This window comes from Lactuca sativa, chromosome 4, assembly GCF_002870075.4.
Source record: "Lactuca sativa cultivar Salinas chromosome 4, Lsat_Salinas_v11, whole genome shotgun sequence".
Lineage (NCBI taxonomy): Eukaryota > Viridiplantae > Streptophyta > Magnoliopsida > Asterales > Asteraceae > Lactuca > Lactuca sativa.
In genome coordinates this window covers 331,735,784-331,754,176 of record NC_056626.2, presented here as the reverse complement: position 1 = coordinate 331,754,176, position 18,393 = coordinate 331,735,784, and the positions used below count along the sequence as shown (strand labels likewise).

At 36.4% G+C, this 18,393-nt stretch overlaps 1 protein-coding gene across 1 annotated transcript; it reads left to right on the top strand.

Annotated features, from left to right (window-relative positions):
• The first annotated feature begins 14,201 nt into the window (after nt 1-14,201).
• Nucleotides 14,202-15,503, top strand: LOC111917915 (LOB domain-containing protein 41). The gene is made up of 2 exons (XM_023913553.3): nt 14,202-14,520; nt 14,618-15,503. The coding sequence occupies exons 1-2, from the start codon at nt 14,331-14,333 to the stop codon at nt 15,265-15,267; spliced, it is 840 nt and encodes a 279-aa protein (XP_023769321.1). The 5' UTR covers nt 14,202-14,330; the 3' UTR covers nt 15,268-15,503.
• The last annotated feature ends 2,890 nt before the right edge of the window (nt 15,504-18,393 follow it).

Genomic DNA, 18,393 nt, shown 5'->3' with positions numbered 1-18,393 from the left:
AAGTAAGGAACCAAATCGATAAAACACTGTTGCATACTCATTGGGAGTGTGTAAGATCCTTAAACATGACTTAATGGGGCTTACGGACCTTGCATTGCGGAGCCAAACACCCAAATCTCTCCAAGAATGTGAAATCTCTCCCAAATCTCTCCAAGAATGTGAAATCTCTCCCAAATCTCCTTTATATGAGAAATCTCTCCAAGAATGTGAAATCTCTCCCAAATCTCTCTCAAAAGTTCCCGAAACTTTTTGGAATCATTCGGGTCATCTCGATCCTTATTTGGGTCAAAAATCGCTTAAATCGAGGTTAGAATGAGTGAAATACCCCAAAGGACCGGGAACCTCCTCCTAAGGCCGAAGCCTCTTAGAGACCGGACCCTCTTGGACTGGACCGCAGCCAGCGAGCCGCAGCAAGCCAACCGCAGCCTCCCCTTTCTCCTGACTTCGGACCGCAGCTCCCTCTTTCCTTTGAATCCGCCTCCGCGACCAAGACCTCCCTCCAGATTCAACGGGCTGCTGATGACCGAGCCTTAGCACCTACGGCCCTGAACTTCGGATTTCAGAACTTCCTACCCGGTTTTCAGTATTTTTAGCATTTTAAGCCCGTTTTTAATTATTTTAATGCAGGATTTTCTCCAAAAATCATATTTTAACATATAAAACCCTAAATATTCATAAATTAGACATATTTTTATGAAAATATATATTTAAGAATAAAATCTATTAAGTGAGATCATGAGGTGGAGTGTGAATCTTACCATAATATTTGACACAAACAACCACCCCATACCCATTCCCATGACCAGCCATTGTACTCCCCACCATACCTGGTCATTCAAGAGTACTTTCCCCACCATTTGACCAGCCCCACTCATGGTCAAAGGCTGAAGACTCTTACATCTCCTCATTCTCACTCATTTGCTCTCATTTCACTAAAGATCAATTACCTCTTTTCTCTCTAACTCCCTCTCACAAAAACGAGATTTCCAAGGCATTTCCAGCTTATCTCCTTCACTTGGTAAGTATAATTTATCCTCCTTGTGATAATTACACTTCATTCTACTCAAATCATTGATGGCTTACACAAACTCCATCATTATTGTGTTAGATTCTTGAATCTTCAAAGTAATCCTTCAAGTGTTCTTGAGTAGAACACTTCTCTTCTTCAACATTCAACCACTAAATCACTCAAGGTGAGTTCATACCCCTATATTTTCATGATTTTATTAAGTTTTAAGGGGGGGGGGGGGGGGGAATACAAGTTAAAACACCAAGAACACAACTAAGCTCATTTAACAGCCTTCATCAGAAAAGTTCAACTCCATTCACGGAGTGTTTTGGGCCACTTAAACATTTTATTTTTCAAAAATGTTTTAGGTGCAAGTAGTTCCAGTTCTTAGCTTTAAAATGACTACTTGAACATCTCCACGCGATTTTTCTACAATTTATGGTGATTTTTGCAAAACAGCCTATCATTTCAAGAACAAATATGGACCAGTCTTTGAATATGAACATTTTAACACAAGTTAAAGACTTCCAAAAATCATGATAAAAATTATGAATGAACTAGACACATTTTAGGAACTCTCAGAATTTACGGATTCAGTTGTCGACTTTGTATGATTTTTGTAAAACAACGCAGAAAGGTTAAAAACTAGTTAACAGCTTATAACTTTCATAACACTTTGTATTATGTTGAGCAAAGTGTATAACAATGAGTTCTAAATATTGAATGTGTTTCCTTGTTAGTTTATCATCATAAACTGAAATTTAGTCATTCATGATAAGATTCTTCATTCATTTAGAACACATATATTAAGCTATAATAAGCGTTGTTTATGGATGCATAACACTAATGTGTTTTCATAAAAGAGTTCTTATACATTACAAACATTTTGGATAAACTATAATAGGTATAGTTTATGTTTCATTTACTTTTCAAACTTATTTATCAAAGGTTTTCAGTTTAGTTCACGTAAATCTGTTAATGAATAAATTTTTGAGTCATTCGCTTTGGGTTACTTCCAAAGTAACAAAGTCAAAAAGTACTGTAAATTGTAACCAGAGTCTCCAGTAGGGAGAACGTGATAGTTGTTTATAAATCTATATTGGGTTTGACAAACCCACACCTGAGCTGCTTGCAATAGCTAGACCAGCAGGTCTGTGGTGACAAGTGTCATTTAACGGCGACGCCTGAAGAACGTCGTATTACGAGGCTGTTTATGTCCAGTATGGTTATGATAGCTCACATGTGGGATTAACAAATCATAAGATTTACGGGTTCTACTTTTAAATTAGCGAGTTATGTCAATTTAGCTCACAGAAATTACCTTAAGTATGGATAAATATTTGTACGCTTTCATATTAAAAAGGGTTTTATGCCGATTTAAAACCACGTTTATATCATTAAGTATGGAAAATACTTGTTTATTCTTGGTTCTGGGATTTAGGACCACATAACTTTATAAAGGAAAATATTGTATTTTTCTTGGTGACACACAACACATTACAAAGAACGGTTTCCAAACTCTTTAACTCAAGAACTTATGAACTCACCAACCTTTGTGTTGACACTTTTTCAAACAACTTGTATTCTCAGGAAATCAGTGAAACATGAAAAACCAATAGCATTTTGAGGATGGGACGTTGAATCGTCAAGCAGTTCATTTTGTCATCATAATGTAATTGATTTGAAATGTGTAAACATATACATTGGTGTAACTTTTTCAATTATATTTATGATGGTTGTATTTACTTTGAGCACTATTATACTCGTTGTTGTGATACTATACATGAAGTCCTCCACCCCCGGACGTTTCCGCCATCCTTGGTTTGTGGGTGTGACACCCCAGCCCCGACGATGGTCCGAAGCCCCGAGATTCCTGAGAATCTCGCCACTTTCCGGTCGAAGTGCCGCTCGAGAAAAATTTCTCTTTCTTCGAATCGTCACACTTTCCAAGTGAGTTCATACCCCTACTTTTTCACGTCTTTTTCATGTTTTAGGGGAGGGGGGAATACAAGTGAAATACGAGAAAATATATCGCTTTATATAGATTTAAATACAACACCTACATTTTTAAATACTTCGATATCAACATTATAATTTACATGGAAAGTTAGTATTACATTGAGTTATTATCACCAAATGGAACACACTTTCGGAAAAACTATAATGGGTATAGTTTGCGGGTTATTCATTACATCCTTACGTAAACATTGTGAAAATGAAATGCTTTCATCTGCATGAAATATAGACTTCCTTTTTCGTAAATCTATTAATACTAAGTGTTGTGAGATATTCAACTTCAACATACTCTCAAGTATGCATTTCAAGTCCTGTATTATAAACCATAATCTCTTGGAGGGAGAGCGTGATACTTGTGTATAGATCTATATGGGATTGACAATCCCGCACCTAAACTGTTACCTACAGTTAGACCGCAGGTCTAGGGTGACAAACGTCATAACACAACAACGCCTGAAGAACGTTGTTACAGGCAGTCTGGGTCAATAGCATGGTTATAAAACTCACACGGAAGTATAACATAAGTTTGATTTACGAGACTCTTGAATGCATTTAGTAAATACATTATTTTGAGTATAAATTTACTTTCATCATTTGAGCAAGAAAGTTACTAATGCACTCCAACCTTTGGAACTTTTTCAAACTATGGGAAGAAAATATTGGATTTTCTGGAAAACACATTCATCTATTTTTGACTAAAAAGACATACAAATTTCAGTACAAAAACACTTATGAACCCACCAACTTATTTGTTGACACTTTTTCGAAACTACTTGTATTTCTCAGGGAATCAGTAATATAGATAACCATCAGCTTTTGGAGAAGGAACGCTACGGCGTCTATTTTCAAAACATTTTAAATCTTCATATTTGTAATATTCTTTTGAAACATGTATTACACGTAACAATGTAAGTTTTTGTTATATATATGATGGTTGTGTTTACTTTCTTTACAATATTCAACTATTATGATACTACGTGAAGTCACCCACCCCTGAATGTTTCTGCCAATCTGGTTTGGGGGTGTGATAGACCTGGCCCCGAAAATCCGAAACCGGTTAACGGGATTTTGTAGGACCGGAAACCGAACCAGTATATAGGAACCGGTTCCGGTTCAGTTCAGGGTACGGTACCGGGTAAAGTGGGTCTAGAACTAGAAAACCTGGAAACGTCAAAGTAGGTAGGGTGGAACCGGATAAAGTGAGTTTATAACCACAAAATCCAGAAAACCGGAATTTTTTTGGTAATTATTTACTACTAAGTGGGTTGAACTTTGAAAATTTTCTTATTGATATATCCCGACTTCGGGGGACTGTAAGCCATTGAATATGAAGCCAAAATTGACAAATATTAGTCTCAAATCATGCACAGACTCTAAACTACACTTTGGAAAAAAAAAACCACATGTCAATCCGACTTTAAACGAATAAGATATGCATGTGTTAACATTTTCACAAAATACAAACTACAAAAACAAATAGCTAAAAAGTTAAAATTTTTAGCTTTGATATCTCGGTTTTGGGGGATTGTAATTTAATGAATATTAAACCAAAAATGTCAAAATTAAAGTCTAAACTCTTGTACAAACTCTAAACTACAAGTTGGAAAAAAAACGCATGTCAATCCGACTTCAAACGAATTAGATATGAATGTTTTAAAATTTTCACAAAATACAAAAAAGCTCAAAAACTAAAAACTTCTAGCTTTAATATCTCGACTTTGAAGGACTGTAAATCAATGAATATAAAACTAAAAATGATAAATTTATAGTCTAAAATTATGTAAAATCTCTAAGCTACACATTGGAAAAATCGCACGTCAATCGGACTTGAAACGAGTGAGATATGCATGTTATAAACTTTTCATAGAAACCGATTTCGGCCCCTAAAAGTGGTCCCAGTTCCCTAAAACTGGTTCCGGTTCTTAAACCCAGTTTATGCGAACCCGATGGACCTAAATTTGGATTACTCGGAACCCAGATAAAGCCATTCTTTAAATCCGAAATCGGAACCGGTTCTTTATATTTCGGTTCTAACGGTTCCGGTTCCAGTCCGATTCTGGTTTCTGTCCGGTTTTCCGGTTTTAAATCTCATCCATAATTTAAACTTTGTGCACTAAAGTTACCAAAGCTCATAATACCCAAAACTAGCTAGATCTAACAAATGTATCATCAAGATTCAAGCCTTATACCTCTAGAAGGAAGATCAAGGTGAACAAAGACTGGATCTACAAGCTCTAATGCAACCAACACTTCTCCAATGAGCTCCTTCTTCTCCATGATGCACCAAGAACACTCGAAAGCACTCAAGAACACCTTATTTTGCTCAAAAGGCTCAAAATAAAGTCACGGTTTCAGGGGAGGGTGTTGGAGTGGTGGAGGTTCAAATGGAATGGGTTTAGGGAAGTTTAGGAGCTTAAATATGACTAAAACCACGAAAATAGGGTTTGTGTACTAATCACGTAAAACCAATGTACACCTACTATGCCCAGCGTACCAAGGATGCCCAGTACGCCAAGTATACTTCCTATACGCCCAACATACTTCATTCCAACTCTGTTTTAGATGATCTTTATATCCACAAAAAGGTATTGAAGAGATCTACAACCGTATCTAATTACTTTTGAATTACCACACCTTGAACTAAAATCCTTAATTCATGAGAGGCCCGAACCACCACTTTTACCATTATACCCTTGGGCTCCAAAACAAAAACTGAACTCTTCGATCACATAATCTACATTACCCTCATCCAAATGGGTCTAAACCTCTCTTTCCCCAAAGCCCATAACTTTATGATAATTAATCTTCAGGTCACAGCCTTGAACTATGGAACGAGTCGAAACAGGGTGTTACAGCTCTCCCCTACTTAATTTTTATTTCATCCTCGAAATCACTCCTTACTACCTTCCAAGAAATTAGACGATCCGCCTAATTCCTCTTGAACCCTGCTTCGACGAAAAAGTTGACTCATACTTACGATGACCTTCAATCGTTATTATCGAAATCCAAACATTGAAGGACCCACACATTCTGATGGAGATCGAATTACGGATCTGCTAACCTTTGTAATACAGAAAATCTAACACTTTTCTACTATAAACTCATAATCCCCAAAACTTTACCTCACCTCCACACAGACAGGGCCATTCCGAAGAATAATCAATAGGATCTCAATCTAAAATCTGAACTGAAAGACATCCTTTCGATCCTCAATTATCTAACTAATACCCTTGGCTAGCAGAATCCTTGGTCATCCCTTGCTATTGAAAAGATCTTCATATAAACAAGGGTGACTCCCAACGTGTGTCTCATCCCTTTTGAGCCAACCCGGAACATAACTCACATCTCGAAATCCAAAAAGCTACATTATTATTTATTCCGAAATCTTCTAATTCCACGATGACCTTCCACTAAACTGAGTTATGAAATCCCAAATCAACTACTGAGACAGACAATCTCATACCTAGTCCCACTATAAGGCTCCAACTAAGAGTCTAACTTATAAGTGCTACCCTGGCCTAACCACCACACAGATGCCAGCTATTGACAACGAAGTCATCTTACTCTAAACATGATCCAATACCTCGCTCAAGCCAATTTCCACCAGGTCTCACCCACACTATCATAACCAAACATACCTCGCCCATGGGTTTCACCCAGTCTGCATGATAGAACGGGACTTGCCTACGGTTCTCACCCAATCGAGTGCTATATAGGCCCAAAATTGCCTCAGATCCAATGATCCTGGTACCAAACAAAGAGTGGTCCTCCAATAATATTATTCACCTTGACCCATACATGCATTGATCCTTCCTCAGCCCAACGACCACTCCTGCAATGGCCTACTACATTCTGGTGAATGTTGTAACTACATCCCATACTTACAACACTTCCTCATCAGCATATCATCCTTGTGTATGCTACAGCTACCCTATAGTCTTACAACACTCCCATATCAGCCATGAGCCCGACTCATGGTCTTACTCTCCATCTACCATACCAACTCACAATCAAACAAGGATCATACCACATTGAATGCATCCCAATCAGGTGTTCGAGTCATGCTTCAAACCCCAAAGCCTTCATCAGACAAGAACAGACAGAGAGGATCTAAGACACTCCTTAACCTAGACCTAACCACATATCTGCTATGCATCACTACGAATGTGCCACCCTATCTTTGAAAGTTTCTGAACACCCAACCTTGTGCAACCTCTATCTAGATTGCCACTTGAACTGGCTTCCCTCTCGACTGGGATGTGGAACACCTCTTGGTTCCGCACCTAATTCTATCCCTGGAATCTAAACGGTTTTCTTCCTATTGGATTTAACTACACCTTGCCAACCTTACTAACGACAACGAATAACAAACCCCTTTATCGTAACTGACGGATCATCATCCCAACATCCTATTTACCAAAGGATTTATGTATTCTAAACATCTTCAACTAATGCATTTCTAAATTTCCTTTACAATCCTAGCCCACGTGACCATCATTATCTCCACTCGTCACTGCTCCTTCCCTACTAACGGTAGCGACCAGACCTGCGAGTCCATCGATAAAGCACTGCCATCCATAATGAGAGACACAAGGACTTATGAATTTTGACTTTGTTGTTTCAAGAGGGGACAACCAACTTCTAGTAGATATTTTCCTCAAACTTCTAATGTAAGGACTATCCTGATGTCCTGAGAACATTGATCCAGTAGCAACCCTCTTGCATTCAAATCCCAATCAATCCTTTACACCCTACATCTATATTGAATTTCCAAAAGTCAAAAACCTTAACCTATAATTTTCTCTACTCCGATGTTGTACGAATAAGCTAATCCGACTACTAATCTTCCAAGCGGTATCCCTAAAATGCTTCCACCAATGGCCCACAACAAAATGTCTGACTATCTAAATCCAACTCAAAGATACGTGCCTTACTCGTAACCCTCAACATGCAAAATGGCATATAACGACCCTTGATACTACTACCCACATGATTATAGGGAAAATAAACTAAAGGTAACGCCTTACACATACAAGTACATGTTTCAAAAACACATATAAATAATAATGCATAAGGAAACAAAAGATAACATACCTATGATATCATTAGATGAAACTCTAGCCTCTCCCAACTGAAGTTGTAATGCCCGGATCCTCATTGTTGGGGCTTCAACCCTAACCTCACGACCGTCAATGATCCTCCAAGTGGCTAAAGAAAGTGCCCTTACTGCTCCACTCATCTTTCTCGGAAAAATGTCCTTCTTATAGCCCACCTGATTTCATTGAAAACACATCAGAACTGATCCTAGAGCGCAATCCCTACTTAAATGACCCATATGACCATAACTGAAACATTCCATCATTGTCTCCCAACAGTATCCTGAAGGGTTTTGAGCATTCTAACACTCCTATGGTGTAAATGCAACCCTAGATGCCTTGGATCTATGTTTTCTCTATTATACATGCAAACTTTCAATTTTCCAAAGCATCATCCTAACTAGCATACTATGGAGTATATACACTACAAAAATCTATTTAGATGACTTACCTTTGTTGTAGCTTTGAAACCTTAAGCCTTTAAGAGCCTATCACCCCAATTGTGATGCCTCAAATGCTTCACACAACACCACCAACAATGGAGGACTTGAGAAGAGATTGTCTTGCACACACCAAATCGGCTAGCCCTCTTGTATCTCACTTAAGTGACGATTTTGGTTTCAATGAGGTTTCTTATATAGTGTGACACAACTAGTGTTACACCATGCAAACCCTAATGTCCATGACTTTCCACATTCCTTAGACTCCATGGGTTTTAACCTACATGGAGCATCCATGGGTCACCACATGGGTTTAGCCCAACATAACGAACTATGGATCATAAGCCCACTTTATAAGAATGAATGATTTATACAATCAATCCCCATATATTTAATTAGTCTCTTTTGATCACAAAATTAATTCCAATTTAATTCTTGATCAACACTAATTAAATAATATGATTTCATATTAATATATTAGAACTTATAATATATTAATAAATCATAAATATCCTCTTCTCAAAAGTCCATCCTTACAAATTGTTTCGGTGCCATGCAACCCAAATGGACCATGCTACTCTCGGGTCAAGTACATACCAATTATAGTTATGGGCTTAGACACTAAATCCAATAGTCTCCCACTTGGATAAGTCTAATAACTATAACTGCAAGTACGAATCAAAACACTGACTAGCAATCGTAGTTCTTAAAAGCCTCTGTCGAACTCTGACACTCCATTTTAGATAAGTGATCATATAATCCAATGTTCTCAAGATATCAGCCGAACAAATACATGGAACAACGTCATACTTATTATCCAACAGTTTGTTTCTCGATCTCCGATTTGTTTGACATAGAATTTAATCGAACACATCAATTTAGTTCTGACTGGGCCTGACACATAAGTCAAAACAAAATCATCGAGGGGCCCAAGATATCGCTTTTAATCCTCCAAGGACTAAAAGTAACATTTAAACTTCGACTCATTTTCTTGTACTAACTATTCATCAAATTGTACACAACAACACATTTATAACGTCAAGTTACTGAAGCGGTTACGTACTATCAATGCACAACCAACTCATAGTCAACAACTCATATCTCTTGGTCTGAAGACTAATATAATATTATCGTCTCACGATCACTCGATATAAATTCCATTAAGTGATACAAGTAAGCGCGGGTTGAATCCAATACTCAAGCCTTATGAGCACTCATTAATGTTGCAACAAACTTTGATATGTCTAATACAATTCAGACAAATCTACAAGCCAAATTCATGACAATCTTGATTCAATACCTACTTCCAATGTATGATCGACTATGGATAGTTTGAATAATATATTTATTCTGGAAGTCAAAACATGAAAATTGAAACAATAGCACTTACTAGTAAATAAAAAGCACCTTTTATTTAAGCATCAAATATCAATTACATTTCAATTATTACAAGTTTCAAAAGCTATATAATCATTGAAACTAATATCGTCCTTCAGCCCGATGCACCTCGTTTGCTGCAAATGCTTAACCCTACTCAGTCCCTTCGTGAAGGGATCTGTTGGGTTCTCATCTGATGATACCCTCTTTTCCATGAGGAGTCCTTCTTCTATTCGATGTCTAATGAAGTGGTATTTTCTGTCGATGTGCCTGGATCTGCCATGATCCCTTGGTTCCTTGGCTCAGGCAACTGCACTCTCGCTATCACAGAAAATCTCCATAGGCTCCTTTATAGCTGGTGCAACTCCAAGGTCTCCAATGAAGTTCATCAGTCATATTGCCTCCTTCGCCACCTCGCTTGCTGCTATGTACTCTGATTCGCAAGTTGAATCAGCCACAGTCTCGTACTTGGAACTTTTCTAGGTTATTGCTCCTCCATTCAGTGTAAAGACCCAGCCTGACTAAGAGCGGAATTTATCCATGTCAGTCTGAAAGCTAGTGTCACTATACCCTACCACTCTCAAGTCATCACACCCACCAAGGGTAAGGACCCAGTCCTTAGTCCTCCGCATGTACTTGAGAATGTCCTTTACCGCAGTCGAGTGAGCCTTCCTAAAATTCCCTTGATATCTGCTGACCATGCTCAAAGCAAAGCCCACCTCAGGGTGAATACAAGTCATAACATACATGAGCGAGCCAATAGCGAAAGCAGATGGTATTCGACTCATCTCAGCTATCTCAGCCTTTGTACTCGGACTCTAAGCTTTACTCAGTTTGGCATTGCTTTGTATCCGTAAGTCACCTTTCTTGGAATCCTGCATGTTGAATCTTTTCAACACCTTATCCAAGTAGGTAAGAGGTATTGGGTCTCATGCATGCAATAATTCACATATTAAGTCCTTTCTTAAGCTTAAGATCTTCATTTATCAATGCATGAATGTAAAGTTAGTAACTTTACGTGATTAGTCAGCCCAAGGAAGTCAGATCTAGGTTGTGGTGTAAAGTCTTTATGGAATAAGAGCTTTACATGGAAGTTGGCTATATGCGAGGGTACGTTGGGCGTACAAGCACGTATGCTTAGCGTACAAGCCCTAAGGCAAGTACGTTGCGTGTACGAGCTGATTACGCCTTACGTACTCAGTAGAGTAGGCCACGGACCTTTTTATTCTTCGAGTTGGGCCATGATTTGGGCTTAGATGTTTAGGGCTTTGTTGGGCCATCTATATTTTGGTGTTTTTGGTTGGGAATATTATTGGGCCTTGGGTTAAGGCCATAGAAGGGATTTGGGCCCAATTTGGAAAATTGGACCATGTTGGGCCTTGGTTGATTATTTGGTCTTTGGGCCTTAGCCTTGGACCATACTAGGTAATTGGTAAAATGGACTTTTTACCCTAGCTTTGGATTGATGGTTATGGATTGGAATCCGATTATTAATTGAATGATTATTTGATATTGATAGCTCGGGGATTTGTCAGACCAGCAGCTAGGGATTTATCAAGGTGATTCGGCAGTGCAAGGTGAGTCTCCTCACGGAGTTTAGCGAGCGAAGGCACCAATGACGGCCCATGGTTTATATGTTAGGATGCTAGATATATGCGTGACTCTTTCTTATTTTATGTGATGACATGTTTATCGGGCAAGGCCTGATGCCAGGCGGGGCCTGATGCCAGGCGGGGCCTGATGAGTATATCGTATGCTATTTATCAGTATGTGTTTTTATGTTACCGGGCAACGCCCGATGTCGAGTGGGGCTCGATGACTGTATGTTATGCTATTGTCTTTGTGATTATTGCATGTGTTAGTATGATTATATGTGTATATGATTATATGTATCGGGCGGGGACCGATGTCAGGCTAGGCCTGGTGATTGACAGATCTGTAAACAGAGCGGGGCTCAATGCTAGGAGGGTCCCAAAGTCGAGTGGGACTCGATATCAGGCAAGGCCGGATGGAGGGCGGGGGCCCAGTATGTGATTTATTATGTTTGGTATGTGGTATCTTGGGGAACTCACTAAGCTTTGTGCTTAGGGTTTTCAGTTTATGTTTTAAGTACTTCAATTTTCAAATGGAAGAGCTCGAGATGATTGTAGAGCACACACCACCTCGTTCCGCATTTTCTTGATTTACTTTGATAAGAAATGGTGATTGATATAATTGTTTATTTGGATTTATATGATGATGTTTTAGGAATACGGGTTTTATTAATTTAAAAATGAAATTTTTGGGTCTTATTTTTGGGAAGTTATACAAGACCCTTAAATCTAGCCCTATGTCTGAATCAATTGTACGATAAGAGTGATATACCATCTGTCGTTTCGTCATAGATCACCTTTTCTTTTTGAAAGTAAGAGAGTTCTTTACTTTCCAAATCGACCAAAACACTGAGTAGACTAGACCATATATCAACTTTTTTTTTATTACTTTTCTCCAATTCAAGAGAAGTTAAACATGACATCAGATCAAATAAGCATAAAGGAGGGGATGGAAGCAGGTACATCCACGAAGAAAGCCAACTCTAAATGGTAGTTGAGAAATGACAACTAAAGAAAAGATAATTGATATCTTCGTCAGAAGCAAGATAGAAGGAGTAGGAAGATGAAGAGAGACTGACCCCACGAATAACTAGGTTAATAGCAACATGAACTATGTTGTGTAGAAGCATCGACACAAAGCAAATAGCTTTAATTGGAATCCAATTCACCAAAAAAAAAAATCATAACATTATTCGCAGCTATAGAACATTCCATGAGACCCTTGAGAGAGTTTATAAAAAAAATGATTATTGGAATCAGCTAGCCATCCCCACGAGTTAGGAACTCGTGAGAGACTTACATCAACAACAATCTTGTTAATGATATCCAAGCTCCTAGATTTGATACCTATTTTTGGATGCCGCCTCCACAATCACCAACTTTCCTTCCTAGATTTGATACCTATTCTTGGATGGCGCCTCCACAACCACCGACCTTCCTTCACTTCGTTTGAAATTCTATCTTTGGCTAAACAATTTTTTGAGATTTAATTTTGTAAAGCTCTAGGGAGGTCTCCTTAATAGCAACATTATTATGCCATTTGTCCTTCCAGTAAAATGTATTATCGCCTGTTCCGACTTTTCTATCAAGTAATTTGTCAAGAGAGATATTCCAATCCAAAATATCATTAAGTAATTTGTCAAGAGAGATATTCCAATCCAAAATATCATTATTAATGCTTGAGATAGATAGCCAAATGCCCGAAAGAGTGCACTTAGTTACCAACTTACCATCAATAACCCGAGATCCGATGCAAAGCAATGGTACAAGAAAACGATAAGTTGTTCGACTCAATGTTTAAATGCCGCCACCATTTAGTTTAAAGCGCAATATTAAAAGTTCGAAGACTCCCAATATTAAGGTCGTCTTTGTGCTTAGGGTTTATCATAGAATCTCAAGCAATCTAGTGATTTTTTTTTGTTGTCTTTCACTCAGCAAATAAATCTTTTTCGAATACTCACAAACAAAACAATAATCTTTTTAGGAGCCTTGAACAAGGAAAAATAGTAAAAGAGGTTGGCTACCACAACAGTTAGCTATCCTCCAAAGGAAAGAATATCCGTCTTCCAACTAGATAATTTCGCTTTGAATTTGTCGACAATGGGATCCAATAAGAAGGCCGAGATAAGCCTCCGAAAAATCCGGAGGCTCAGCATAATAAATTCGGAAGCTCGCAAAATAAAATGGTAGCAAATCTAACTGAAATTTTGTTACAATTGGAAATACTAAACTATCACTATTTACCAAATGATCCATTATATATGATCATTGTCCGGACTCTCAATCCACAAACATAAACCATCACTAACCGAGATATTCTCATCATATATCAGATAGTCACATGTTTAAAAACAAAGAAGCTTTTAAACTGAAATGTGTTTGAAGAAGGATCTCAAATTTGGACAAGCAATCGTAAAGGCGAAGCTTTATGTACTTTGCCATCATGCTAAAGATTATGCTTTGAAAAGGAAACAGTAATCTCCACGCGCCGGATCTGAAAGTGGTATTTACAATAGTTAAGAAAAATTGTGGACTCATTGGTGTGACGTGTGTTTTCTAAATTCAAGAAGCATCAACACCGACCTACCTTTGTACTTCCATGAATATGGAAAAAACCTGGTTTTCCACGCCACAATACCAGCCTTTCGGAAACAGCTGCGCTCTCCCAAAATTCTGCGGCTGTTTTCCTCCACGTATCCCATGATACCACCGCCAAGCCCACTATATATCCCTCAACCAGTTTCCTCTCTCTCTCTCTAAATTAAACCACCATATTTCTCTCTCAAAAATCACCCCAAAAATGCGTATGAGCTGCAATGGATGCCGTGTTCTTCGAAAGGGTTGCAGTGACAACTGCAGCATTAGGCCTTGTTTGCAGTGGATCAAGTCGCCGGAGTCTCAAGCTAATGCTACTGTCTTCCTCGCGAAGTTCTATGGCCGCGCCGGACTTATGAATCTCATCAACGCCGGTCCTGAACACCTCCGTCCCGGTGAGTTTTCTTTCTTTTTTGTATCCGAAATGAAAAAAAATAATAATAATAAAGAAGACGTGTTTTGATTGTTTTCCGGTGGGTTTTGAGATTGCAGCGATATTCAGGTCACTTCTGTACGAAGCTTGTGGTCGGATTGTGAATCCGATTTACGGGTCTGTTGGGTTGTTGTGGTCGGGAAATTGGCAGCTTTGTCAGACTGCGGTGGAGGCTGTTCTTCAAGGTTCACCGATTACGCAAATCGCATCGGACACGGCGGAGACAAACAAAGGGCCACCGTTTAAGGCATATGACATCCGTCATATATCCAAGGATGAGAACTCCGGCGCCGGATCAAGCGAGCTTCACCGAGTAAGGACTCGATGCCGATTCAAGCGGTCGTCGGCGAAAGGGAAGGCAAGTCGCGTCTGGATCGGGTCTAGTGATCAGGAGGTATCTGCTCAGAACGAGCATAACAATGAGTTTTCAAGCCACGGGTCAGCCCTGAGTCATCAGTCGGAGGCGGCGCATGTTGTGGAGGATGACAACCGTGAGATGGTGGAGGAAAGCTTGGTTTCCGTGGAGACTCCGTTAATGTCGAACAAGCAGGCTGAAACTGAAGCGGCGGAGTTAGACGTGAAGGTCGAGCTAGAGCTGACACTTGGCTATGAGCCGGTTGACAAGTCTAAAGTTAAAGAAGCCACCATAGCCGCAGCTTCGAATAACTCCGATGCCGGAGTGGAATTGAGACTGGATTGTCCGGTGTAAGGGGATTATCTCCGGTTACTCAGTTTTGATGGTTAAGATCTAGTTTTTTTCTTCTTTTTTGAGGGGTTTCTAAGATTTTGTTTTATTATTTTTTTATCTTTTTTTTTTGGGGGGGTTATTTCTTTTTGCCTTAGTCAGGAAAGTTGTGTACAATTGTGAATGAAATCGGACCAAAAAGGGTGTATAGGCCATGTTTGGTTAAATATGGATGATCAAGTTTAATGGCTTTTGGGGCATATTCTTTTCTGTTCATAACAATAATTACTAAATATGGATAATCAAGTATCAAGTTTTAATTTGAAATAATTGGGTAGATGAAAGTTCATGAGGATTTTGTGAGTATCCTCAAAGATTGAAAATGAATGTGACATGTTTAAATTCTATTAATAATATAATGACATGATTTATTACTTAAAATTTTTGAAGGATAACTAGAAAAGTGAGCATGAGAATTATGGTATTATTCCTTTATAATCCTTTTTTTTTTTTATGAATTTTCGAAAATGGTCATAATGACACGTGTAAGACTTAAAATCATTTTGTACAGATGTGGAAAAAGACAGATGTTGCTATCTGAACAAATAAATTCCGGTAATTCTAAACATACGAACTTAAGCTTAAATGAGTGCGAATATTTTTAGAATATTTTTAGCATGTTACTATATAGGATTTTTTTAGTTTTTTTTATAACACGCTTAGTATTTTTTGCATAAAAAAGATAGAGAACGGAAGTATGACAATTTAATAGGTTTAACTTTTAAAAAAAAATTAAAATGTATAAAGAAATACAAATTAAGCAATCACAACACACTTTCATACTTTTTCTCTCCTCTCTCTTCTCGACACACAAATAGCACCTCTTTCTAAGTGACATTTCTTAACACCTTCCTTAGCATAAGGTAAGGAGTGATATAATATCTTTAGCATTTCCTTTGACACCTCCCTTAACACCTCCACTCCCTTTAGCCTTATATACTTAGCATTTACTTTAACACCTCCCTTAACACCTCCACTTCCTTTAGCCTTATATATATGAACGATGTTTCTTTTCTTTCAAATCGATTGATTATTTTTCTTTAATGTAATAATGTTTTTATATAATACAAATTTTACTTCTTTAAATAACTTAAATAGTTTCAAATTCATCCCTTATATTTTTATAAAAGTTGTTAATACCTTTTATTCATTAATCTTTTAATATATGTCATTATCAATATTATATATTAATTAGATGAAAAAATATTTATAATTTCTTGTTATTTTAGACCCATTTTTGTATTTATATCATTTTTATTAATTAAATGGTAAAATTTTGGATATTTTTTGTAATTATATCATTTTTTGTACTTAAATCCTGACATTTAATCCGGTTATTTAAAAAAAAATGTTAGCTGCTTTCAATTTTTTAAACTATTAATATCGGTCTATCAACAATATCAAATACAAAAAATATTATTTTATATTATATAAAATATGAAAATCAAATAAACGACAAAATTTTAGAAACTTGATTAAAACCTATCTAACACTATGTAGAAGTATATCTTAATTTGTATTATATCATTGACTAATAAATATCATTGTTGTAAAAAAATAAATATCTATAGAGATTTTGAAAATCAAATATCATTAAAATATAGAGATTCAGGAAACAACACAGCTCTATAAAGAATCTATACTAATAAATAAAACACATTTTCTGCCACATGTCATGTCCTCATTGATTTGGACACATGACATTTTAATAGATTTTTAGAATTTATTTATTTTCACATGTAATTTTCTGATTTGTTAACATATCATAACTTACTTCGGTTATAATATTGAGAGAAATAAATGCTTTTTGAAAAAGAATTGATATATTTATAATGAAATAAATATCATAATTAATGAGAGCTCTAAAATTGATATTGATATTAAATTTAATGTTTAAATATTGATATTAAATTTGTATTTTTAATAAACTCGTGTAGTACACGGGTCTTACACCTAGTATGAAATAAATATCATTCTTAATTTTGTTAGTCGTAACCAAGGATTACGGGTATAAATCTCGTTTGGAACGGAATTAATTGATTTAAAAGTATAATATTAGTTGTGTTTTAAATATAAAAATAAGTATTGAAATATAAAAAATATATTTTATAAGTATAAATATATTTTTAAATTTAAAAAATACATTTTAAATGTAAAAAGTATGTTTTATGAGCCCTATTAAAAATATAAAATATATAAAAAAAATGTTTTTATAGACACTTGGTTAAAACATATCTTTTTACGGTGTAAACATAAAATAAAATTTATAGTATCCTTTAACCAACAAATAACGTCATTTTGTCTTAGTAAAAAAGATATGTGAGCATCTATAAAATATTTGAAAATAAATGTTTTAAAGATTAGAAATCAAGATATATAACTTCTATATATGTATATTTTTTGCATTTATAAAATATTTGAAAATAAATGTCTAGGGTCTGTAATTAATACTTGTCTTAATTGATTAATCCATTGATCTCAATTGACAGATGAAATACCATTTAGTTAGAGCTGATTGATCCAACCCACTAACACAACCCGATTTCAATCTAAAATTAGCAAGTTGGGTTAAGATTTTCAACCCATTTATGATAAATGGGTCAACTCGTGTAACTCATTTAATTAAATAGGTTGGGTTGAGTAAATGTTGTTAACCCATTTTCAATCCAAAAACTCATTTAACTTTAATATATATTTAATTAAATAATTATTTAAATGTTACCATATATTAATCTAAGTTTTGAACTAATTCTTCTCTTTTTTCTTTGCACCGACAACACTAGTCACTCTTCAAAATCATTTCCAAATTACATATCTTTAATGTTTTTTGAATAATTTCCTTGTATTTGTGAATTGGGATTGTGCTTTTAATATACTCTGAAAGTTTATTTAAGTTTTAAAATAATTTATGTGGTGTTTAGTTAATTTATTTATTTTTTTATTTTAAATTGATTAACCCAGGTTTAACGTATTTATTTAATAATTTGGGTTGTGACTTACATAAACGGGTCAACCTGGAAACATCTCATTTATCTGAAAGGTTGGGTTAGGTTGGAAACATCACTCCCTATAATTCACCAAAGGAAGTGT